Raw genomic sequence first — 24,542 nt, forward strand, 5'->3', positions numbered from 1 at the left:
GGTAAATCTGCAGAATTTACACATGAAAAGCAGGCGTAAGGCCTGCTTTTTACAAGGTAAGTGGTGAATTAATTAAAATTAAAACATTTTTTCCACAGGTTTATTATTTTTAAATACTTTAAAGCAAGGCAAGTTTATTTTTAGCCCCGTAAGAAAATAAAATTATTTTTTCAAAAATTTAAATTATTGTTTAAAATAGTTATTTCATGTAATTTAGTTTATTTAAAAAATGTGATTTAAAAACAAAAAATTATTTGAAGATTTAGTGATGTTTTGGGGCCCGTAGTATTTATAAGTTTTGACAGCTCTTCCTGTCAATCTTATGAATGGAGCATTCCCTGCTCCGATTGGCTCCCCATGCCCCACGTGATCCCAGGGGACGCTTCGAACTAACTGCGCCCCTGGGATACGCGAGCACTGTGCGCCGGCAGCTGGACCAGGCCCAGGATCGGAATTCCATGCGGGCCCACAGCTCAACGGCCGGCGCGCAAGGTAAGTGCAGATCGGGGGCTTACACCCGAAATTTTTCGTTTGCCATCTCTATCTAGTTATCCTCAGCACTAGATCACATCAGTTTAGCAAAAGTTTAACAGCTATTTGTTTTGACTTTTGAGCAATACCAAATCACAGTTAATTACGGTCAGGAAAGTGACTTTCACTGGGTTACATATAAAGCAACCGTAGCCTTTTGCCCCGAACCAGAAATTTAATTTTCTTTGAAGTAGCTTTTTGGTGTTTTTTTTTAATCCCTAGCAAGGGCAAAAGGTTGACCATAGAAAAATTTCTTCCACAGATCAGAAATACTAGTTTACCCTGGCAGTGCTGCCAGCAATTTTATTTTTAAACTGCTGCCAATGACAGTAGAAGGTGGCTGCAAGTCCTACCATCACCGGGCCGACTCCAATCGATAAATAGAATCATACAATCGTTACAGCACAGAAAGAAGCCATTCGGCCCGTCGAGCTCATGCCGGCTCTCTGCCAGAGCACCTCAGCTAGTTCCACTCCCCGCCCTTTCCCTGTAGCTCTGCAATTTATTTTCCTTCAGGTACTTATCTAATTCCCTTTTGAAAGCCACAATTGAATCTGCCTCCACCACCCTTTCAGGCAGTGCATTCCAGATCCTAACCACTCACTGCATAAAAAAGTTTTTCCTCATGTTGCCCTTGGTTCTTCTGCGAATCACCTTAAATCTGTGTCCTCTGGTTCTCGTCCCTTCTGCCAGTGGGAACAGTTTCTCGCTATTTACTCTGTCCAGACCCCTCATGATTTTGAACACCTATCAAATCTCCTCTCAACCTTCTCTGCACTAAGGAGAACAACCCCAGCTTCTCTAGTCTATCCACGTAACTGAAACCATTCTTTTAAATCTTTTCTGCACCCTCTCAAAGGCCTTCACATCCTTCCTAAAGTGCAGTGCCTAGAATTGGACACAATACTCCAGTTGAGGCCGAACCAGTGTTTTATAAAGGTTCATCATAATTTCCTTGCTTTTGTACTCTATGCCTCTATATGAAGCCCAGGATCCCGTATGCCTCAACTATTTACAATCTACATTAATGACTTGGATGAAGGGACCGAGTGTAATGTAGCGAAGTTTGCAGATGATACAAAGATGGGTGGGAAAGCAAGTTGTGCAGAGGACTCAAAGAATCTGCAAAGGGATATAGACAGGCTAAGTGAGTGGGCAGACATTTGGCAGATGGAGTATAATGTGGGAAAGTGTGAGGTTATCCACTTTGGCAGGAAAAAAAAAAGCAACTTATTATTTAAATGGAGAGATTACAAAATGCTACAGTTCAGAGGGACCTGGGGGTCCTTGTGCATGAAACACAAGGCCCTGATTTTCCCCCAGCCGTCGGGCGGGGTTTCAGGCGGGCGGGGGCTGAAAATCCCGAATTTAGGGGTCCCGACACCATCCCGCCCTAAGTTCCAGGGGCGGCGGGTACCCACCCCGCACTGGGACCCGCCGAAACCAGGCGGGAAGGGATTAGTGCCAATTTAGCTTTTAGCCTAATCCCTATTTTGAGGGGTTTCGTGTGGGTTTCCCGACGGCTCCAAACCGCACCAGGTTAGAGCAGGCGGGCCGTCGGGTTGAAGGACTTGGAGGGGTCGCGATGTCGGTGTTCAGGTGAGTGATGGGTGCATGAGTGCAAAGGTAAGTGTGTTTGGTGTGTCTAAAGTGTGTAAAGAACTTTTACTTACCTGTACTTACCTTCACAACCTTTCTTTCTGTAGCCGTCGGGAGCCCATCACTCAGCCGGCATTTAAAGCTGAACGGCTGCGATCTGTGAAAAGTGACAGCCTTCAGCTTTGAGTGCCGGTAAGAGTTCTAACTGAGTCTGTGCAGAATGACTCATGTCAGAACTCAGACTGTCAGTGTTTGACAGCTTCAAACAGCTGTAAAACACGGATATTTCATCTGTCAAGAACTCGACAGATGAAATTGCAGTCTGTGACGTCACCTGTTGCCGGGTGGCCTTTAATTGGCCTGCTGAGCCCGCTGGGCAGGCTCAACAAGGTCAATCAAGGGAAAATCACGCGGATTGGCCGGACGTCGAAGTAGGCGGGTCAAAAACCCGAAAAGGGGAAGTCCTGCCTTCTTCCCGACAGGTTCGGGAAAATCTACCCCAAAAAGGTAGCATACAGGTGCAGCAAGTAATCAAAAAGGCAAATGGAATGTTGGCCTTTATTGCAAAGGGGTTGGAGCATAAAAGCAGGTAAGTCCTGCTACAACTGTACAGGGTATTGGCAAGACCACACCTCGAGTACTGCGTACAGTTTTGGTCTCCTTATTTAAAAGAAGGCTATACTTGCATTGGAGGCAGTTCAGAGACGATTCACACGGTTGATTCCTGAGAGGAGGGGGTTGACTTATGAAGAAAGGTTGAGCCTATACTCATTGGAATTTAGAAGAATGAGGGGTGATCTTATTGAAACATAAGATACCGAGGGGGCTCGACAAGGTAGATGCAGAGAGGATGTTTCCCCTCATGGGGAAATCTAGAACTCGGAGGCATAATTTCAGAATAAAGAGTCGTCCTTTTAGAACGGAGATGAGGAGGAATTTCTCCTCTGAGGGTCGTGAATCTGTGGAATTCTCTGCCCCAGAGAGCCGTGGAGGCTGGGTTATTAAATACATTCAAGGTGGAGATACAGATTTTTACAAGATAAGGGAGTGAAGGGTTATGGGGAGCGGGCAGGGAAGTGGCTTTGAGCCCACGATCAGCCATGATCTTATTGAATGGCGGAGCAGGCTAGTGGGGCCGAGTGGCCTATTCCTGCTATTTCTTATGTTCTTATGCTTTTTTATCTGCTTCCTCAACCTGCCCTGCCACCTTCAATGATTTGTGCACATATACCCCCAGGTCTCTCTGGTCATTCACCCACTTTAGAATTGTACCCTTTAGTCAATAATATAGATCCAAGAAAAGCAGTGGTCCTAGTAACAACCCCTGGGGACCGCCACTGTATACCTTCCTCCAGTCTGAAAAATAACCGTTCAGCACTACTGTTTCCTGTCGCTTAGCCAATTTCGTATCCATGCTGCCACTGTCCCTTTTACTCCATGGGCTACAACTTTGCCGGCAAGCCCAGTATGTGGCACTTTATGAAACGCCTTTTGGAAGTCCATGTACACCACATCAACCGCCTTGCCCTCATCAACCCTCCGTTATCTCATTAAAAAACTCAATCAAGTTAGTTAAACACAATTTGCCTTTAACAAATCCGTGCTGGCTTTCCTTAATTAATCAATACAGTCCATGTATTAATAAAATGGCCATTCGCAGAAAGGGTTGGAACTGGGGAGGAGCATCAGGGTGAATGCACTTTCCATCCATGTTTAATGATTTTCTGCTAACTCCTACTCCACCAAGGAAAAGAGGAGTTGCGAAAAGCCAGTAAAATGTAAAAGGTCAGCTGTTAAGTATGTGTATTGTATTGAACAATTAACACAAAGACTTAAACGTATAACTCCAAACAGGTCTTTACTGGTTGGAGGTAGGGACTATACGTAGGTCTTTACTTCATGCCCACAGGCGGGAACTGAGGGGAGATCAGTACCCACAGTACTATTTATACCCCTATGGCCAGGAGTGGTACTGCGTATCACTACGCCCAACAAGTAGTGCAGTCCTGTCCATAGGTTCAAAGTAGCACACATATTACATACACAACATTCCTCCCTTCCTAGCTTTACAGTCATCTCCCCATTTAACATAACGTAATGACATATATACATATATAACTTCAGGTTTACATAACAGAATAACATAGATACATAGATAACTTCATGTCAAAACAGATCACAGATTCAGTCTCTGCGGAAAACAGTTCACAGATTCAATCTCTGTGGTGGAGTCGGTTCACGTTGCTGGAGTGACTCATTCAATAGTCCTTCCATGGATTTAACAGTTTGAACTTCCGAACTGAATTGGCTCCGTTCGGAGGGACCACGTGTGTGATCTGGTAGAGGTAATAATGGTTCAGATGGGTCATCTTCTGTTTTGACTTTTCCTTTTCTGCTTCTTGGAGACTCTCTGGGCTCCACTGTCAGCTGCCAGCTGCATGCGCAGTTCCTCCTTCTCTCCCTCCTTTTTCCGTAGTAGAGCCACCTTCTCCCGATGTTCCGTAGACTTTCGGTGCTCCTCCATGATTTCTGTATGGTGGGAGTCGAAGTTACAAGTTGGGCAGGACAGGACATAGTAATATTCGGTGTCGTCCTGATCTAGGCCAGCGAGAGGGTCTTCTATTTCCTCCATACCCAGCTGGGCGTTAGCCAGCTTTTGTTCCAAGTCCAGACATCTTTCCTGAAGAGACTTCTTCATGCGTACCTCTTCATCCAGCTTTTTCTGGGCTTTCAGCAAGTCGTTTACTAATGACCTCATTTGAGATTTTACTACTTCAACTTCTTTTGGAGATTGATTGATCGGACTATTCAATCCCTCTACCGGAGCAGCTGTTTCAGCGGTCTGTTGTTCTACGTTGACGTGAGTCAGCGTACTTTTGGCATCCAAGGGCTGCTCTGTTGCAGTCATCTCAGTCTGTGTTGCCACCTCAGCTCTTCCAATAACCTTTGAGAGCTCCGAACCCCTTTCGTTTGAATATTGAAGTTCGTGTTCAAGTTTTTCCCATTTCAGAGTCCTGTCCTTCAGCATATGCAGGAGTTGGCTGACCGTTAACTCCTCTGACATCAGACGTTTTGTGTGCTCCTGCTCCATTTTCTCCATCAGCTGCTTCTGTTGTCTTTCCAGATTCTCCAACTCTATATCAAAGAACTCTTTCGTTGCATTCAACTCTTGCTCACAACGGCGAAGCATTTGTTCTAATTGCTGTTGTAGTTTGAAATGGAGTTGAGTTCGAGCCCGGTGTCCCTCAGAAATGGGCACATCAGTAGACTTGCCAGACTCAGAATCCACAGTTAAACTATGTTGTTGTTGCTCAGTGGAATTCTGTGCTGAAACTTTGTCTTTTGCACCCGAGTTGGGCTTACCATCATCCGTTCCAGAGTCTGGGCCGACTATCTTCACCGAGTTCTCACTCGTTATTGTTTGTAGGAAATGCCAGTCCATATTCATTTTCCTAATCCACTCCCGTCCTAGTAGTGGAGAACCTCCTTCAGATATCACATATAAGTCCATTATTTGACTGTCTTCGCCCTTGTGGACCACTGCAACCTCTATTTTCCCGATGGGGTACACTCTTTGCCCCGTGTATGTTTTCAATATAATCCCCGTATCCTGTAGGGGAATATGTTGGAATAACTTTCCGTAATCTTTCTTATTTATGACCGTCAATGCCGATCCAGTGTCCAATTCCAGTTTTACTTGGACTCCTTCTATCTGAAGAGTGACCCAAATTGTCTGGAGGTCTGCACCCTTACCAGCGTTGAGTACTCTTAAGCTAGCCAGTTCATTACAGCTTAAGCTAGCCAGTTCATTACTGCTAGCGTCTGAATCGGACTCCTGTTCGGTCACCTTGTGTACCTTTGCGTATTTTCCTTGCGGTGACTTCTTGTTGCTGGTCTTCTTCCCTGACCTGCATACTCTAGCTATATGTCCAAGCCTACCACAAGTTCTACATTCTTGGTTTTTAAACCAACACTGGTTCTGATCATGCGTTGTCTTTCCACAACGATAACATTTGCCAGAACTCACACCCAATTTGTGTGCACTGAGCTCCGGTGACCGTAGCTGCATTACTGCCGTGCCTCTCGCTGCGGCTTCGTGTGCTGCTGCCATAGTGACCGCCTTCTCAAGCGTCAGCTCATTCTCCTCTAGCAGTCGCTTTTGTGTATCCTGTTTAAATAAACCACACACAAATTTGTCTCGAAGTGCCTCTGTCAGTCCCGTTCCAAACTGGCAATATTTCGCTAATTTACGCAATTCCAGCAAATAATCAGCATTGCTTTCATGCTGTAGCTGCCTTCTGTCGTAAAATTTAAATCGTTCCGCTAGCATCAGCGGCGTGGGGTTTAGATGATCTTTCAGGACAGTAACAATCTCATCGAACGTCTTATCCGCCGGTTCATCTGGTGATAACAGGTGTTTCAATTGCCCGTATGTCTTCGCACCCATTAAATTTAATAATGTTAGAGCTTTATCTTGGTCATGAATTTTATTAGCCTTACAATAATTTTTTACTCTTTCAACATATATGGCCCAATCTTCGAGGTCACTATCAAAGGTGCTAATATTCCCGTGTTTAGGCATTGTAGGTTTGCAATTTCTCAGATTTTATTTTGTTTACTTGTTATCAAAGATGGCGGCTTCCCGCTCTTGCCGTCGTCCTCCGCCCACAAAATGGCGGTTTTCCCGCGCTTGGCGGTCTTCACCCGTCCCCCGACGCCGTCTCCCTTCAGCCCCCGAGTGCGGCCCTTATCTTTGGTTCCGATCGCTGGCCCGCGCTGCGCCTCGCACTTGAAGCGGCTCCCGGCCTCTGGCTCACCCGCTCGCGCGTTTCACCGCGGCTCTTATCAGGGATTGCGATCGCCCTTATCTTCTCCAACTTCCCCAGCCCTGTCTTTGCAGCCAACACTGCACGGCTTACCCCACCACCTAGGTTGAACAAGGAAACTGCAGAAAGACTTCTGTCAGTCGCTGGAAGCTGTCAGGATGTTTGCTGCACTCCAGTGCTCAGTCGCTGATGGAGGCTTCAGAGGCCTAAAGCCTGTCGCTTCTAGTGGGGTGGTGATGTTTGAAACCTCTCTTCAACTGCCGCAGGGTAAGAACCTGACTCGTCGCCAGTGTTAAGTATGTGTATTGTATTGAACAATTAACACAAAGACTTAAACGTATAACTCCAAACAGGTCTTTACTGGTTGGAGGTAGGGACTATACGTAGGTCTTTACTTCATGCCCACAGGCGGGAACTGAGGGGAGATCAGTACCCACAGTACTATTTATACCCCTATGGCCAGGAGTGGTACTGCGTATCACTACGCCCAACAAGTAGTGCAGTCCTGTCCATAGGTTCAAAGTAGCACACATATTACATACTCAACATCAGCCTCAGCGGGAGTTCAGTCTTAGAAGGAGTTCAGCATTGAGATGCAGTTGGACAGGAGTTATTTTTCTTCTATAATTAAGACTTATACAAAGTGAACAAGAGGAGTTTAATTCTTGCAAGAATTTGGTGCCCACGAGGATTCAAGCTTATGCTATCTATATTTTTAAGTTAGGCAGCTAGACACAGAGGGCTGTGCACCCTGGTGGTGTGTATGGAATGCAATTATTTGAGCCATCGTCAATCCTCAGTACGTCCAGGGGCAACACATTCACACTAAGTGTACAAAAAAGGAGTTTCCGCAGCAGGGAATCTCTGTGCTCGAGCAGCAACTGGCCACATTCCATGGCATCAAAAGGGACAAGGAGGTTCTGGCTGGTACTCTCCACAACATGGTCACCCAAGAGGAAGTGAAACACAGTTCAGGATAAAAAGGATGGTGCAGTAAGCGAGAGTGGGTGACCATCTGCAGGGGCAGCAGCAGGAGACAGGACTCATAGGTGCAACAAACCCAAAGGTTACTGGAAATGCCCAATCCGTAGTGTTGAACAAATACGGCGTGACAGCGGCTCAGAGGAGATGGTCCTAAGCAATATTGTGTAACTGTAGAACAAGAAACTATCCAGGGGGGTGAGAGCCAGATAGACAGTCTTTTACTGCAGTCATGGCCAAGAGTCCCAAATGGTATGTTGCCTCACTGAGGTGAAGGAAATGAAGGCATTGGTGGAAGAATTTCTAGCAATCAAGGGAGAGCATCCAAAAGTCCTGGTCCATGTTAGAACCAATGACATAAATAGAAGTACATTTGGCATCCTGTACAGCAAGTTTAAGGAGATAAGCACTTAAATTGAAAAACAAGACCAGACCTCAGGACTGCTTCCTGTGCCATGTGCTAGACAGGTTAAGAAGAGGAAGATTAGGATGGACAACATGTGGCTGCAGGGCTGGTGTAGGAGGGAAGGGTTCACATACCTGGGGCATTAGAGCGAGTTCTGGAAGAAGGGAAAGCTGTACCAAAAGGACAGGCATCACTAGAATTGAAATTGTAGAGATGGTAAATAAAACAATTCAGGAAGATTTAAACATGTGCCAAAAGGGTGGGGAAAAGTCTAGATATGAAACTACAAAGGAAAGCAGGATTAAAGCAGCTGCTGGATTAGAGCAGGAGGCCTAGCTGAAATAAAGAGATATATCTTATCAGAGGAGAAAGGGAAAGAAGCTTATTTTCATGCAGGGCTGTGAAACTTAATATTCCTGGATGTAGCATTATCAGGAGAGAGGGGGGGAAAGGGAGACTTCCTAAATCACTGTTTCTAGCTCAATAAGGAAAGAAGCAATACTTGATTTTGTTCTTGGAAATAACTGTTCAAAGTAGGAGAACAATGAGTAAATAGCAACTACAATATAGTTAGGTTCAATACAAGAGCAGAAAGCAATAACGAAGAGTCAAAGAGAAGATTGCTGGGACTGGAAAAAGGCCAAGTTTGGCGAGATAAGGAGTCTAGCTCAAATTAACTGGGCAGAAAAGCTAGCAAACGGGTTGCCAGATCAGCAGTGGGAAATCATCAAATATGACATGGAGAGACTACAATATTTATTTTTATAAAGCAAAGCGAAGGTACAAAGAATAGACTCCCATGGATAAAGAGGGATTACAACTAAACTGAAACTTTAAAAGGGAGGCACATGATAAAATGAGAGCAAACAATACTAAATGAAATCATAAGGAGTAAATGCAGTGGGAAGGTGAAAAGGGAGATTAGAAGGGCGAAAAGGGAATATGAACAGGTGAGTCGATAATATAAAGACCTTTACTATTCCTTTTTTTTTTTTAAGTATATGAGAAGTAAAAGAATAGTTAAAGAGATGGTAGGACTGTTCAATGATGAAGAAAGGATGAAGTTCCTGTGCAGATGAAGACTGGTTAGGAAGATTATACAAGTCTATTTACTGACCAGCCTCCAACTGCACAGGAAGTTAGTTGGGAGAAGCATTGTTTAATGCAGTGTCCAGTATCTACTTGCTAAAAAGGTCATTATATAATCAGTCTGAAATTCTCAGAAGGGTGCCCCCTCTCAAACATTTAATATCCTTCCAAGAGTCAATACTGTCCTCAGCAGGAAGATTCTACAAAACCACAGCCTCTTCATATTCAAATTCACTGCTGAATGGAACAGATTACAATATAAAAAACACAGGACATGCCAGCACCCTGTAGATTATACCAGTGGGCATTACAGACTGATATATTGGTGTTTTGCATGTAGCACTACATGAGAAACACTTCTTCCATGAAAGGATTTGGTAAAGCTGTGAAAGTCTCTTTACAAACATGGTGAGAATGTAGTCAGACTGCCAAGTGTTAATGTAAACTAAATGAGCTTCAAAAAACTAGTATAACCAGAAATGTCTTTATTGGGTGTAGAAAGTTTCCATGCTATCTTAATGCTTTAAGATGAGCTACATCTGTCAACACATTGGGTGGTAGACTGGCCAACACTAAGCTACTAAACTTGATTCAGCACAATTATTGACAGAGGAGTTCTCCTGAAGCTCACTACAGCCACTATTTCCAATTTGGATAGCGGAGAAACTGTGGCTGCCATCAAAGTCCACGTTCAGTGCGACTCCATTTACAGGAAACTTTCGATTTACCGGCACCTAAATAACCGGAAATCTCGGTTAACTGGCAAAATTCAGGAGTAGGTTCAGGTAACTTTTATTACTTGCCTTCCTCCATTTGTTGCTGTGCAAGGGTGTGGCTGCAGCTGTTGCTAAGCTACAGAGACACTTGCAACTTGTGGCCACTGTTCTGAAGCTGTTGCTAAGCAACAGGGTTTGTTGCTTTATACGGAGCTCTCAGCTCCGTATCTTTTACTATAGCGTTCGGTTATCCGGAATTTTTGATGAGCCGGCACCACGTCGGTCCTGTCCGTGCCGGATAAAAAAAAGTTTCCTGTACTGAGTACTGCCTGGGAAGGTGCTGCAATCCTGTCCATCTCTATCTGGTCCAACAGGCTAACCTTTTCACCCTTCTAATTTCCCTTTTCACCTTCCCACTGCATTTACTCCTTATGATTTCATTTAGTATTGTTTGCTCTCACTTTATCATGTGCCTCCCTTTTCTCTAATCCTTGAAGTACAGTATTAAGTACTCATAAGTGGAATGATAGATGAAAATTACACTGGGGAAAGAAAACAACACACTCATTTAAACAGTATATTTGTCACTGCTGCCAAGTTTTACGGAATTTTTATTGCAGTGCTAATTTGGCATAACGTTTAAACAGCTGCATTTCTAATTGCACTTGTGAAGTGGTGCGCCGATAACAACCTGGCCCTTAACATCAAGAAAACCAAAGAAATCATTGTGGACTTCAGGAAGTCTAAAGGTGGAAGTCACACCCCCATCCACATCCATGGGGCTGTGGTGGAAAGGGTGGACAGCTTTAAGTTCCTCGGAGTCCACATCACAGAAGACCTCTCCTGGTCCCTCAATACCTCCACTCTGGTGAAGGCGGCCCAGCAGCGCCTATATTTCCTAAGGAGGCTGAAGGGATGTAACCTGTCACCCCTGATCCTCTCTAACTTTTACCGCTGCACAATAGAGAGCATCCTGATGAACTGTATCACAGTATGGTATGGCAGCTGTAGCTACTATGACCGGAAAGCCCTGCAGCGTGTAGTCAAAACTGCCCAACGCATTACCGGCACCCGGCTACCGACCATAGAGCACATATACCAGAAACGCTGTTTACGGAGGTCACGGACCATCATCAAAGACCCTACCCACCCCAGCCACAGTCTGTTCACCCTCCTGCCATCTGGGAGACGCTACAGATGCATTCGCACCCGTACGACCAGATTTAGGAACAGCTTCTTTCCCAGGGCTGTCATCCTACTGAACTCCACAAATAAACTCTAAAGCCTGCACATCTGCCAATGCACTTTACTATGTTTATGTTAATGTATTACAAGCCAAATGAATGTTGAATGTTTAAATGTCTTAATCTAAGTGTACACTCTCGGGAGCCGCAAGCCTACATTTCGTTGTACTGCACTTGTGCACTAACAATGACAATAAAGTTGATTATGATTATGATTATAAACAAGCTAGGCTAGTTTTTCAACTTTTTTTTTTTGCTTCCTCATATTTTTCCCCTTCCTTCCCCAGAAGGAGCTGACTTCTTTCTGGGATGTGGTCTCATGGGTACCTTTCCATGCTTGGACCAGGTAACCATTATTTACTTTGACAGTGAATGTTGGAAGGCTATTTGACCAGAGAACATTAAAGCCAAGCCTAATGCTCACCCAAGTTTCATGCACAAACTTCCAAGGGGCATCACTGAATAGTGATCAAGAGTAGGAACTCTAACCTATATACAAATTGTATTTATATAGCACCTCAACATGTCCCAAAGTGTTTCACATCCAATGAATATGCTGGTGAATCTGTACTGTACCCCCTTCCAAAGCCAATATATCTTCCCTGAGGTACGGTGCTCAAATCTGAACACAGTACAGGAAACTTTGTGATATCCGGCACTGACGGGACCGGCGTGTTACCGATCTATCAAAACTGCTGGACGTACAAAGTTAATGTTGAAACATACGGAGGTTTTCATCTCCGTATCGGACAACAAACACTGTTGCTTAGCAACAGCTTCTAAAGAGTCGGCTGCAGCTGCAAGCGTCTGTAGCTGAAGCTGTTGCTATAGCTACAGACCTTGCAGTGGCTGACTGGGGAAAAAAAAAGAACGAGATCTAAAAAAACTTACAGAAAACGGCTCCTGATTTTTGCCGTTAGATCGAGTATTCCAGACATACAACCTCCGGATAAACCAAAGTTTCCTGTACTCCAGATGGGATCTGATCAAGTCTTCGTACAACAGAAGCATCACTTTTTCACCTTTGTATTTCAACTCCCTTGAGACAAAGGCCAAGATCCATTAGCCTTTTAGATTGGTTTTGTACCTGCCCATTAGCTTTGTGATTTTTGTACACAAACACCTAAATCCCATTGCTCCTCCACAGTTCCTATTCTCTCACCATTAAGAAAATATTCAGATTGGTCTTTCTTGGATCCAAAATGGATGACCTCACGCTTCTCCACATTGAACGCCATCTGGCATAGTTCTGCCCACTCATTAACATCTGGGTACTTGTGTCAAAATTGGGAGAGCTGTCCACAGGCTACTCAAGCAACAGCCTGACATAGTCATACACCCAGAATCATACCTTTCAGCCAATGTCCCAGATTCCTCCATCACCATCCCTGGGTATGTCCTCTCCCACTGGCAGGACAGACCCACGAGAGGTGGCAGTACAGTGGTATACAGTTGGGAGGGAAAGGCCCTGGGAGTCCTCAACATTGACTCCGGACCCCATAAAGTTTCATGGCTTCAGGTCAAGCATGGTCAAGGAAACCGCCTGCTGATTACCACCTACCGCCCTCCCTCAGCTGATGAATCAGTACTCCTCCATGCTGAACACCACTTGGAATAAGCACTCAAGGTAGCAAGGATACAGAATGTACTCTGGGTGGGGGACTTCAATGTCCATCACCAAGAGTGGCGCGGTAACACCACTACTGACCGAGCTGGCCGAGTCCTGAAGGTAGGTGGTGAAAGAACGAACACGAGGGGAAAAACCTACTTGACCTCGTCCTCACCAATCTACCCGTCGTAGATGCATCTGTCCATGACAGCATTGGTAGCAGTCACCACCGCACAGTCCTTGTGGAGACAAAGACACGTCTTCACACGGAATACACCCTCCATCGTGTTGTGTGGCACTATCACTGTGCCAAGTGGGATAGATTCAGAACAGATCTAGCTGCTCAAAACTAGGCACCCATGAGGCGCGGTGGGCCATCAGCTACAGCAGAACTGTACGCCACCACAATCTGTAACCTCATGGCCCGGCATATCCCTCACGCTACCATTATCAAGCCAGGCAACCAACCCTGGTTCAATGAGAAGTGCAGAAGAGCAAGCTAGGAGCAGCACCAGGTGTTCCTAAAAATGAGGTGCCAACCAGGGGAAGCTGCAACACAGGACTACATGCATGCTAAACAGCAGAAACAGCGTGCTACTGTATAGACAGAGCTAAGCGATCGCACAATCAACGGATCAGATCAAAGCTTTGCAGTCCTGCCACATCCAGTCATGAATGGTGCTGGACAATTAAACAACTAACGGGAGGAGGAGGCTCCATGAATATTCCCATCTCCAATGATGGCAGAGCCCAGCATGCGAGACAAGGCTGAAGCATTTGTAACCATCTTGAGCCAGACGTGCTGAGTGGATGATCCATATTGGCCTTTTCCTGAGGTCCCCATCATCACAGAAGCCAGTCTTCACCCAATTTGATTCACTCCACGTGATAAAGAAACAGCTGAGCGCACTGGATACAGCAAAATCGATGGGCACCGACAACATCTTGGCTGTCGTGCTGAAGACTTGTGCTCCAGAACTAGCCGCGCCTCTAGCCAAGCTGTTCCAGTACAGCTACAACACTGGCATTTATCCGATAATGTGGAAAACTGTCCAGGTATGTCCTGTCCACAAAAAGCAGGACAAATCCAATCCGGCCAATTACCGCCCCATCAGCTTACTCTCAATCATCAGCAAAGTGATGGAAGGTGTTGTCAACAGTGCTATCAGGCGGCACTTACTCACTGATGCTTAGTTGGGGTTCTGCCAGGACCACTTGGCTCCAGACCTCATTACAGCCTTCATCCAAACATGGACAAAAGAGCTGAATTCCAGAGGGGAGGTAAGAATGACTGCCCTTGACATTAAGGCAGCATTTGACCAAGTGTGGCATCAAGGGGCCCTAGTAAAATTGAAGTCAATGGGAATCAGGGGGAAAACTCTCCACTGGCTGGAGTCATACCTAGCACAAAGGAAGATGGCTGTGGTTGTTGGAGGTCAATCTCAGCCTCAAGACATCGCTGCACGAGTTCCTCAGAGCAGTATCCTAGAGCCAACCATCTTCAGCTGCATCATCAATGACCTCCCCCCCCATAAGGTCAGAAGTGGGGATGTTCGCTGATGATTGCACACTGTTCAATTCTGTTTGCAACTCCCCAGGTAATTTTTTTTTTCTATTTGTTTATGGGATCAGGGCGTCGTTGGCAATGCCAGCATTTATTGCCCATTCCTAGTGCCCTTGAGAAGGTGGTGGTGAGCCGCTGCCTTGAACCGCTGCAGTCCGTGTGGTGATGGTACTCCCACCGTGCTGTTAGGTAGGGAGTTCCAGGATTTTGACCCAACGACGATGAAGGATCGGCGATATACTTCCAAGTCAGGATGGTGTGTGCTTGGAGAGGAACGTGGAGGTGGTGGTGTTCCCATGTGCCTGCTGCCCTTGCCCTTCTAGGTGGAAGAGGTCGCGGGTTTGGGAGGTGCTGCCAAAGAAGCCTTGGAGAGTTGCTGCAGTGCATCTTGTAGATGGTACACACTGCAGCCACGGTACACCGGTGGTGGAGGGAGTGAATGTTTAAGGTGGCGGATGGGGTGCCAATCAAGCGGGCTGCTTTGTCCTGGATGGCGTCGAGCTTCTTGAGTGTTGTTGGAGTTGCACTCATCCAGACAAGTGGAGAGTATTCCATCACACTCCTTACTTGTGCCTTGTAGATGGCAGAAAGGCTTTGGGGAGTCAGGAGGTGAGACACTCGCCGCAGAATACCTAGCCTCTGACCTGCTCTTGTTGCCACAGTATTTATGTGGCTGGTCCAGTTGTTTCTGGCTAATGGTGACCCCCCAGGATGTTGATGGTGGGGGATTCGGCGATGGTAATGCCATAGAATGTCAAGGGGAGGTGGTTAGGCTCTCGCTTGTTGGAGATAGTCATTGCCTGGCACTTCTGTGGCGCGAATGTTACCTGCCACTTACCAGCCCAAGCCTGAACATCGTTCAGGTGTTGTTGCATGCAGGCTATGGACTATGAATGCATGTCAGCACAATGTAGAGGAGACCGCATCGTGAGCAGCGAATACAGTATACTAAATGAAGCAGTCAATGCCTGAATGCAGCAAGACCTGGACAACATTCAGGCTTGGGCTAAGTGGCAAGTCACATTCGCACCACACAAGTGCCAGGCAATGATCATCTCCAACAAGAGCGCGTCTAACCACCGCCCCTTGACATTCAACATCATTACCATCGCCAAATCCCCCAACATCAACATCCTGGGGATCACCATTTATTTACCAGAAACTCAACTGACCAGCCACATAAATGCTGTGGCCACAAGAGACGGTCAGAGGCTGGGTATACTGCAGTGTCTCACCTCTTGACTCCTCAAAGCCTTTCTACCATCTACAAGGCACAAGTCAGGAGTGTGATGGAATACTCTCCACTTGCCTGGATGAGTGCAGCTCCAACAACACTCAAGAAGCTCCACACCATCCAGGACAAAGCAGCCCGCTTGATTGGCACCCCATCCACCACCTTAAACATTCACTCCCTCCACCACCGCTCGTACCATGGCTGCAGTGTACACCATCTACAAGATGCACTGCAGCAACTTGCCAAGGCTTCTTCGGCAGCGCCTCCCAAACCCGCGACCTCTACCACCGAGAAGGGCAAGGGCAGCAGGCACATGGGAACACCACCACCTCCAAGTTACACACCATCTTGACTTGGAAATATATCGCCGTTCCTTCATCATCACTGGGTCAAAATCCTGGAACTCCCTCCCTAACAGCACTGGGGGAGTACAGGAAACTTTGTGATATCCGGCGCCGACAGGACCGAGCTGTTGCCGTCCCATCAAAACTGCCGGACAAACCAGCACTAATGTTAAAACATACGGAGCTTTTGAGCTCCGTATCTAGCAACAAACCCTGTTGCTTACAGCTTCTAAACAGTCGGCCGTACCTTGCAAGCGTCTCTGTAGCTTAGCAACAGCTTCAGCTAGACCTTGCAGAGCCTGACTGGTGAAAAAAAGCAACGAAAAGAAAAAAAACTTACTGAACCGACTCCTGAATTTTGCCGGTGGATCGAGCATTCCGGACAGTTAACCTCCGGTTAAACCAAAGTTTCCTGTACCTTCACCACACAGACTGCAGCGGTTCAAGAAGGTGGCTCACCACCACCTTCTCAAGGGCAATTAGTGATGGGCAATAAATGCTGGCCTTGCCAGCAACGCCCACATCACAGGAACGAATAACCCTTCCCTCACCTTCATATGGTCCATCTCCGACTCTTCCCTTCCTTGACTTCTCGGTCTCCATTTCTGGGGATAGGCTATCGACCAACATCTACGATAAGCCAACTGACTCCCACAGTTACCTGGACTACACTTCCTCCCACCCCGCCTCTTGTAAGGACTCTATTCCATTCTCCCAGTTTCTTCGTCTCTGCCGCATCTGTTCTGACGATGCCACCTTCCATATTAGTGCTTCCTTTGTCCTATGTCTTCCTTTTTCCTCAACCGAGGATTCCCCTCTACCGTGGATGACATGGCCCTCGACCGTGTCCATTCCATATCCCACACTTCTGCTCTCACCCCTTCCCCTGTCTCCCAGAACCACGATAGTTTCCCCTTGTCCTCACCTTTCACCCCACTAGCCTCCACATTCAACAGATCATCCTGCACCATTTCCGCCACCTCCAGCGTGATCCCACACATCCTCCCCGCCCCCCCCACCCCCCAATTCAGCATTCCGAAGGGACCGCTCCCTCCACGACACCCTGGTCCACTCCTCTATCACCCCCAACACCCCTGCCCCTTCCCATGCAAGCGCAGGAGATGCAACACCTGCCCTTTTACCTCCTCCCTTCCCACCATCCAGGGCCCCAAACACTCCTTCCAGGTGAAACAGCGATTTACTCGTACTTCTTGCAATCTAGTATACTGTATTCACTGCTCACGATGCGGTCTTCGCTACACTGGGGAGACCAAACGCAGATTGGGTGACCGCTTTGCGGAACGCCTCCGTTCAGTCTGCAAGCGTGACCCCGAGCTTCCGGTCGCCTGTCACTTCAGTTCTCCGCTCCACTCCCACTCTGATCTCTCCGTCCTCAGCCTCTTACACTGTTCCAACGAAGCTCAAGGACCAGCACCTCATCTTTCTATTAGGCACTTTACAGCCTTCTGGACTTAACATCGGGTTCAACAATTTCAGACTATAAATTGGCCCCTGTAGTGCTTTCTTTTTCCCCTCTCGTTTCCTCACATGGTAGCTGTTAATGTTGCTGCCATCATCATCCACATCTATAGCCAGCTTTTCTTTCTTAAACTTGTCCCACTACCTTTTGCCTTACACCATCATCCCTTTTGTAATTCAATCTCTCCTGCCTTCCATCCCATCACAGACCTTCCCTTTGTATTATCCTCCCCTGCTCCCTGCCCCTGCTTAAAAATCTCTCCGCCCTAACCTTTTCCAGTTCTGACGAAGGGTTCAACCCGAAACGTTGGCTCGGTTTCTCCTCTCTTTGATGCTGCCTGACCTGCTGAGTGTTTCCAGCACTTTGTTGTTATTTAAAAAAAAACTCACTTAACCTGTCTATTTTCCTTTATAACTTCTTGCTCCCATTTACATTACATACTAACTCAGTGCCAGGAAACCTTGCTCATTTTCCAATTGTAACATCATTATCACTACCAGAGTGAAAGCAGCTAACCAAAGACAGACCAAGGATTTCATTATCCAAGTCACCAGCCTTGTAAATTGCTTGAAGGTTTGATTAGGATACACACTGGGTAAAAAAACACATCCACTGTGGGGATGAAAGAATAAGATCGTGTTTCTGAACAAACAACAGCTTCAAGATCACTTTTAATTATCACCAATCTATGAATGCATGTCAGCAACACTGTTCCTACTGTAGCTGCTCATCAATACTCATCAAAACATCTTTCTGAAAAAAGCCATTAAAGGCATAAAGCAAAAGGTTACTGTAGTACCCTCTGCTGTTCGAAAGCCAACAGTACACCTTGTTTGGTAAAAGTACTTCTTAGCCAAACCTGCAGAGGGCCATCAATCCAAGCTCTAATCATTTGTATGCGTGCACTCACATCATTTTATAAATGCGTCAGATTACAGACAACACATTTTGGCAACACTGCAGAAAATTGAAAAGGTTCCAGTCTGACAAATCTAGGAGTCTATGTATGCAGCCTGCATACAGATGCTCTGCCAACAGTGCGGACACAATTTCAGCTCAGTGCTGCTGCAGTTTTACGTTGAAGTAGTTTTTAAAGAAACCATCGACATTAACAGACCTCTACCCTCTCTAGCTTGTAGAACAATCTGTAAAGGATAATTAAACACATTTTTTATTCCTCGCATTTCCACTCTGGAATACTTGCAAGCAACGTTCCCTTTAATTTTTTTGGGGTGGGGCTGCGCAGCCCATTCAAAATACCGCCCATTTAATAGCCAGTGAGCCGGCTGTGCAGGAGCTCCGGAGCGCTGCACGGCCACGCAGCTTAAAGGGAAGATTGCTTGCAAGTATATTCCTATCCAAGTAAAGAAAATAAAGAACATGCATTCACATAGCACCTTTAACATCCTCAGGTGTTCCACATCACTTCACAGCCAATTAAGTACTTTTGAAGTATGGTCTTTGTAATGTAGGGAAACACAGCAGCCAATCTGTGCACAGCAAGGTCCCACAAACAGCACTGATGTTGGTTGAGGGATAAGTGTTGGCCAGGACACCTGGAGATTGCCGCTGCTCTTCTTTGAATGGTGATGTGGGATCTTTTACGACTACCTAAGATGGTAGACGGGGTCTTGGTTTAACATCTCATCCAAAAGACAGCACCTCCTGAAGTGTCAACCTAGATTATGTGTTCAAGTCTCTGGGGTGGGGCGAACCCACGACCTTCTGCCTCAGGGGCGAGAGTGGTACCACTGAGCCAAAACAGCTGCAGCATAGGTGCAAAATAGTGCCCTAGCAGTTTGGGATGTAGTGTGTCAGCACACCAATTATTATTACCCACACACACACAAATTTGCCTCAGTGGTTACTAACTTAACACCAACTTGTATCAAATTATAGGCCGTGCTGCAGAACAGGAGGACACAAGATTACTCCTGCAATTCCCCACATGTACAGTTCTCGAGATCAATTCTATTTTCAAATGGAGATACCCAGTGGAATATTTAGCTACTCCTCCGTGAAGGTGGTGGACATGGTAAGGAACAAGGCACATCCCACCCAGTGCCACGCACAGCAACACTGAAAGGCCTTGAACGAGACTGTTTGACTGCCCTTCTTAGCAGAAGATGCTGTATGGTGGAACGAACACAAAGATGGGAAGAGGAAGAAAATAGGAGCAAGTCTATAATATCAAATTTCTCAAAAATTGAAGCATCCCCATGCCAAAATAAAGTCACTAACATAAGGTACCATGATGAGCACCAGCTGCCAGGATGTGAGGCTAAAGAGAGAAACCTGCAGTAAAGATTGCTTAGGAACATAGAAACAGGAATAGGCCATTCAGCCCCTTGAGCATGCTCCGTCATTCAATTAGACCATGGCTGACAAGTACCTCAACCTCCCTTTGCTCCATATCCTTGCCTAACAAAAAACTTGATCTCAATCTTGAAATTTTCAATTGACCCCCCAGCATCTGCAGAGTTTTTTGTTCCAGATCTCCACTAGCCTGTGTGTTAAAAAAGTAATTCCTGGTTTTACTTCAAGTAAAATTGAAGAATGGGGTCCGGGGGAAAACACTCCACTGGCTGGAGTCAAACCTAGCACAAAGGAAGATGGTTGCGGTTGTTGGAGGCCAATCATCTCAGCCTCATGACATCGCTGCAGGAGTTCCTCAGCCCAACCATCTTCAGCTGCTTCATCAATGACCTTCCCTCCATCAGAAGGGATGTTTGCTGATGATTGCAGTGTTCAGTTCCATCCGCAACTCCCCAGATAATGAAGCAAGCTGTGCCTGCATGCCGCAAGACCTGGACAATATTCAGGTTTGGGCTGGTAAGTGGCAAGTAACATTCGGGCTACACAAGTGCCAGGCAATGACTATCTCCAACAAGAGAAAATTCAATGGCATTACCATCATCGAATCCCCCAACATCAACATCCGGGGGGGGGGGGGGGGGGGGGGGTGGTGTCAGCATTGACCAGAAGCTCAATTGGACCAGCCACATAAATACCATGGCTACAAGAGCAGGTTAGAGGCTGGGTATTCTGCAGTGAGTGACTCACCTCCCGACTCCCCAAAGCCTTTCCACCATCTACAAGGCACATGTAAGGAGTGCGATGGAATACTCTCCACTTGTCTGGATGGGTGCAGTTCCAACAACACTCAAGAAGCTCGACACCATCCAGGGCAAAGCAGCCCACTTGATTGGCACCCCATCCACCACCTTAAACATTCACTCCCTCCACCACCAGCGTACCGTGGCTGCAGTGTGTACCATCTACAAGATGCACTGCAGCAACTCGCCAAGGCTTCTTCGACAGCACCTCCCAAACCAGTGACCTCTACCAGCTAGAAGGACAAGAGCAGCAGGCGCATGGGAACACCACCACCACCTCCAAGTCACACACCATCCTGACTTGGAAATATATCGCCGTTCCATCATCGGTGGGTCAAAATCCTGGAACTCCCTACCTAACAGTACCTTCACCACAGACACTGCAGCGGTTCAAGGCAGTGGCTCACCACCACCTTCTCAAGGGCAATTAAAGAATGGGCAATAAATGCTGGCCTTGCCAGCGACGCCCACATTCCATGAACGAATAAAAACTCCTAAATAACCAGCCTCTAATTTTATTATGCCCCCTTGTTCAGGATTCCACTAGAGGAAATAATTCAGAATTTATCATTTTAAACACCTCAATTAGATTATCCCTCAATCTACTAAACTCAAGGGAATACAAACCATGTTTATGTAACCTGCCCTCATAATTTAAGCCTTTAAGTCCTAGCATCATTCTGGTGGATCTGCAAGGCCAACATATCCTTCTCCTGAGGTTCGGTACCCAGGGCTGAACACAGTACTTCAGATGCATTATACTAGGCAGACTTGCATTTATGTACCAGTTGGGAGCTAAAAGTTTGGGAGTCAGGCAAACTTCCATTTGAAACTCGCATCACTTAAAAAGCTATTTAAGAAAATACAGCAGAGATGTGACAATATTTGTTAAACTGGTCATTAGGTTTATTTTGAACAACATTTTTCCTTGAGAAATGAACAAAGAAAAGCACATACAAAAATGTTAAGAAACTTTATTACTCCAATGATTTGCATTATCATTTTGCTCCTAGAAATTACACAATTTAATGTAATCCTCTATACTGGCGACAATTCACCAAATCGGAGGATCAGTGAGGGAATTATAAGCATGCAAATTTCCTGAATGCAGCACACCAAAAATGGCGGCCTCGCTAACCCTTCAATTTGTAAGACGGCTGAACAGGTTCACACCTGTAGTGCTCCAGGCGGACTTTCCAAACTCGACGCTGCCACTGAAGGAAGGCACCAAGCAGAGTCCAGGAGACACACACCCGTTAATGTAGTAAAACGCCCCAAGGTGTGTCACAGGAAATTTGACACTGAGCCACATAAGGATATATTAGGACTAGTGACCAAAAGCTTGGTCAAAGAGATAGATTTTAAGGAGCGCCTTAAAAGGAGAAAAGAGAGGGGTAGAGAGGCAGAGGGATTTAGGGATAGATTTCCAGAACTTAGGGCCTAGGCAGTTGGAAAACAAACACACATGGATGACAATTTATTCTGAACTGGCAACAGGTTTCTATAATAAGGAATCTCCCCAAATTCTCATGAATTATAATACTTTACCTTTAAGCCATCTTTAGGAAGACGGAAACCAAATCTTGACGGTAGATCATCAAAATTCTGTGTTCGGTTATCAACAGAATGCTGAAATACATTAACCCAAAGAATTAGAGTCCCAGGCAGCCATGCTAACCATTAAGTTTTGTGTTATCTTTGTCATTTAGATATACAATTTATATCAAAGCGATTATCAACGCAACTTCGTCCTGCATCAATACAAAAAACTTGTACATGTTTTAATTAAGACAAGTCTTAAACTGGGTGATATGCATACTACAACGTTTTTCCTGAATTTGTTCTTGGAATATGGGTGATATACCTATCAATTCATTCAATGAAAAGCGACGAGTTAAGAAAGTAACTATAGGTTTTTATTGGCTAAATAACAGAGCCCACCCTCGTGGGTGATCGGGTCCAACAAGGAGGAATACCAGCCAGTCGACCAGCTTTATACCTGGGCAAGCAGGCGGAGCCATGGGCGGAGTCAGCTGTGGTCAGCCCAGGTATAACAGCGTGACAAGAGGTGACCTTGTGTAGTGATACAACAGTGTAAACAGTGATAACCATAGTGTAACGATATAAACAGTGATAACCATAGTGTAACGATAGTGAACGATAAAAGTGGTTTACCACAATGGGCAACATTGGAAAGGAACTATTTATTGCTCATTTAACAACAGAAAATGCTGGAAATATTCAGCAGGTCAGACAGCGTCATAGAGAAAGAGAGTTAACGTTTCAGGTCGATGACCCTTCGTCAGAGTTCTGAAACGTTAACTCTTGTTTCTCTCTCCATGACGCTGCCTGACCTGCTGAGTGTTTCCAGCATTTTCTGTTGTTATTTCAGATTTCCAGCATCCAGAGTATTTTGCTGTTGTATCTATTGCTCATCCCTAGTTGTCCCGAAGGCTTGGAGTCAACCACAGTGTGGGATCCAATGTTCCCTCTTATTTTTTTTATTTTTTTTTTTATAAATGTGCGCGGTCCCTTTAACTGGCTGTGCAGCCCATTCAATTTTTCACGCATGCACGGTTTTTCCATATAAAAGCCGGCGAGTGGCCTGCGTGGGTCCTCAGACCGCTGCGCAGCTTAGCGGGAACATTGGTGAGGCTGCAGTTACATGGAGGCCAGATCAGATAGGTGTGGCAGATTCCCTTTCCTGAAGGGCATTAGTGAACCAGTTAGTAGCATAGTACTGTAGTTATGTTACTGGACTAGTTATCCAGAGGCCTGGACTACTGAGTTCAAACCTAACCACGGCAACTGGGGAATTTAAATTCAGTTAATTAAAATAAATCTGGAATAAAAAGCTAGCAGCAGTAATGGTGACCATGAAACTATCAGATTGTCGGAAAAACCCATCTGGTTCACGAATGTCCTTTAGGGAAAGAAATCTGTCATCCTTACCTGGCCTGGCCTATATGTGACTCTTAACTGGCCTCTGAAATGGCCTAGCAAGCCACTCAGTTGTAAAAAACCACTACAAAAAATAAAACCGGATGGACTACCCGGCATCGACCTCGGCACCAGCCATAACACACCCAGCCCAGTCGACCCTGCAAAATCCTCCTCACCAACATCTGGGGACTTGTGCCAAAATTGTCAAGCAACAGTCTGATGTAGTCATACTCACAGAATCATACCTTTCAGCCAATATCCCAAACTCCTCCATCACCATCCCTGGGGTGGCGGCACAGTGGTATATAGTCGGGAAGGAGTGGCCCTGGGAGTCCTCAACATTGACTCCGGACCCCATGAAGTCTCATGGCTTCAGGTCAAGCATGGGCAAGGAAACCTGCTGCTGATTACCACCGACTGCCCTCACTCAGATGAATCAGTACTCCTCCAGGTTGAACACCGAGTAGCAAGGTCACAGAATGTACTCTGGGTGGGGGACTTCAATGTCCATCACCAAGAGTGGCTCGGTAGCACCACTACTGACCTGAAGGACATAGCTGCCAGCCTGGGCCTACGACAGGTGGTGAGAGAACCAACACGAGGGGAAAAACCGACTTGACCTTGTCGTCACCAATCTACCTGTCACAGATGCATCTGTCCATGACAGCATTGGTAGCAGTGTCCACCGCAGAGTCATTGTGGAGATGAAGTCCCGTCTTCACACTGAGAACACCCTCCATTGTGTTGCGTGGCACTACCACAGTGCTAAATGGGATAGATTCAGAACAGATCTAGCAGCTCAAAACTCATCCATGAGGCGCTGTGGGCCATCAGCAGCAGCAGAATTGTATTCCACCATA

General features: G+C 46.1%; 1 protein-coding gene across 3 annotated transcripts in view; it reads right to left on the bottom strand.

Annotated features, from left to right (window-relative positions):
- LOC147115522 (E3 ubiquitin-protein ligase RNF13-like) overlaps nt 1–24,542 on the bottom strand; it is a 317,497-nt gene that overhangs the window by 242,190 nt on the left and 50,765 nt on the right. Inside the window, exons 1-2 of one of the 3 annotated variants that reach the window (XM_085989824.1) lie at nt 22,288–22,368; nt 8,478–8,536 (exon numbers count right to left, since the gene is read on the bottom strand). In XM_085989824.1, the coding sequence (XP_085845950.1) occupies nt 8,478–8,534 (57 nt within the window). In that variant the 5' untranslated portion in view covers nt 8,535–8,536; nt 22,288–22,368. Of the gene's footprint in view, nt 1–8,477; nt 8,537–22,287; nt 22,369–24,542 lie in introns of those variants that run through there. The other 2 variants (XM_085989823.1, XM_085989825.1) reach the window with 2 other exon arrangements.

The sequence above is a fragment of the Somniosus microcephalus genome, chromosome 6, assembly GCF_052327205.1.
Source record: "Somniosus microcephalus isolate GS21.2 chromosome 6, FLI_Smic_1.0, whole genome shotgun sequence".
NCBI classification, from domain to species: domain Eukaryota; kingdom Metazoa; phylum Chordata; class Chondrichthyes; order Squaliformes; family Somniosidae; genus Somniosus; species Somniosus microcephalus.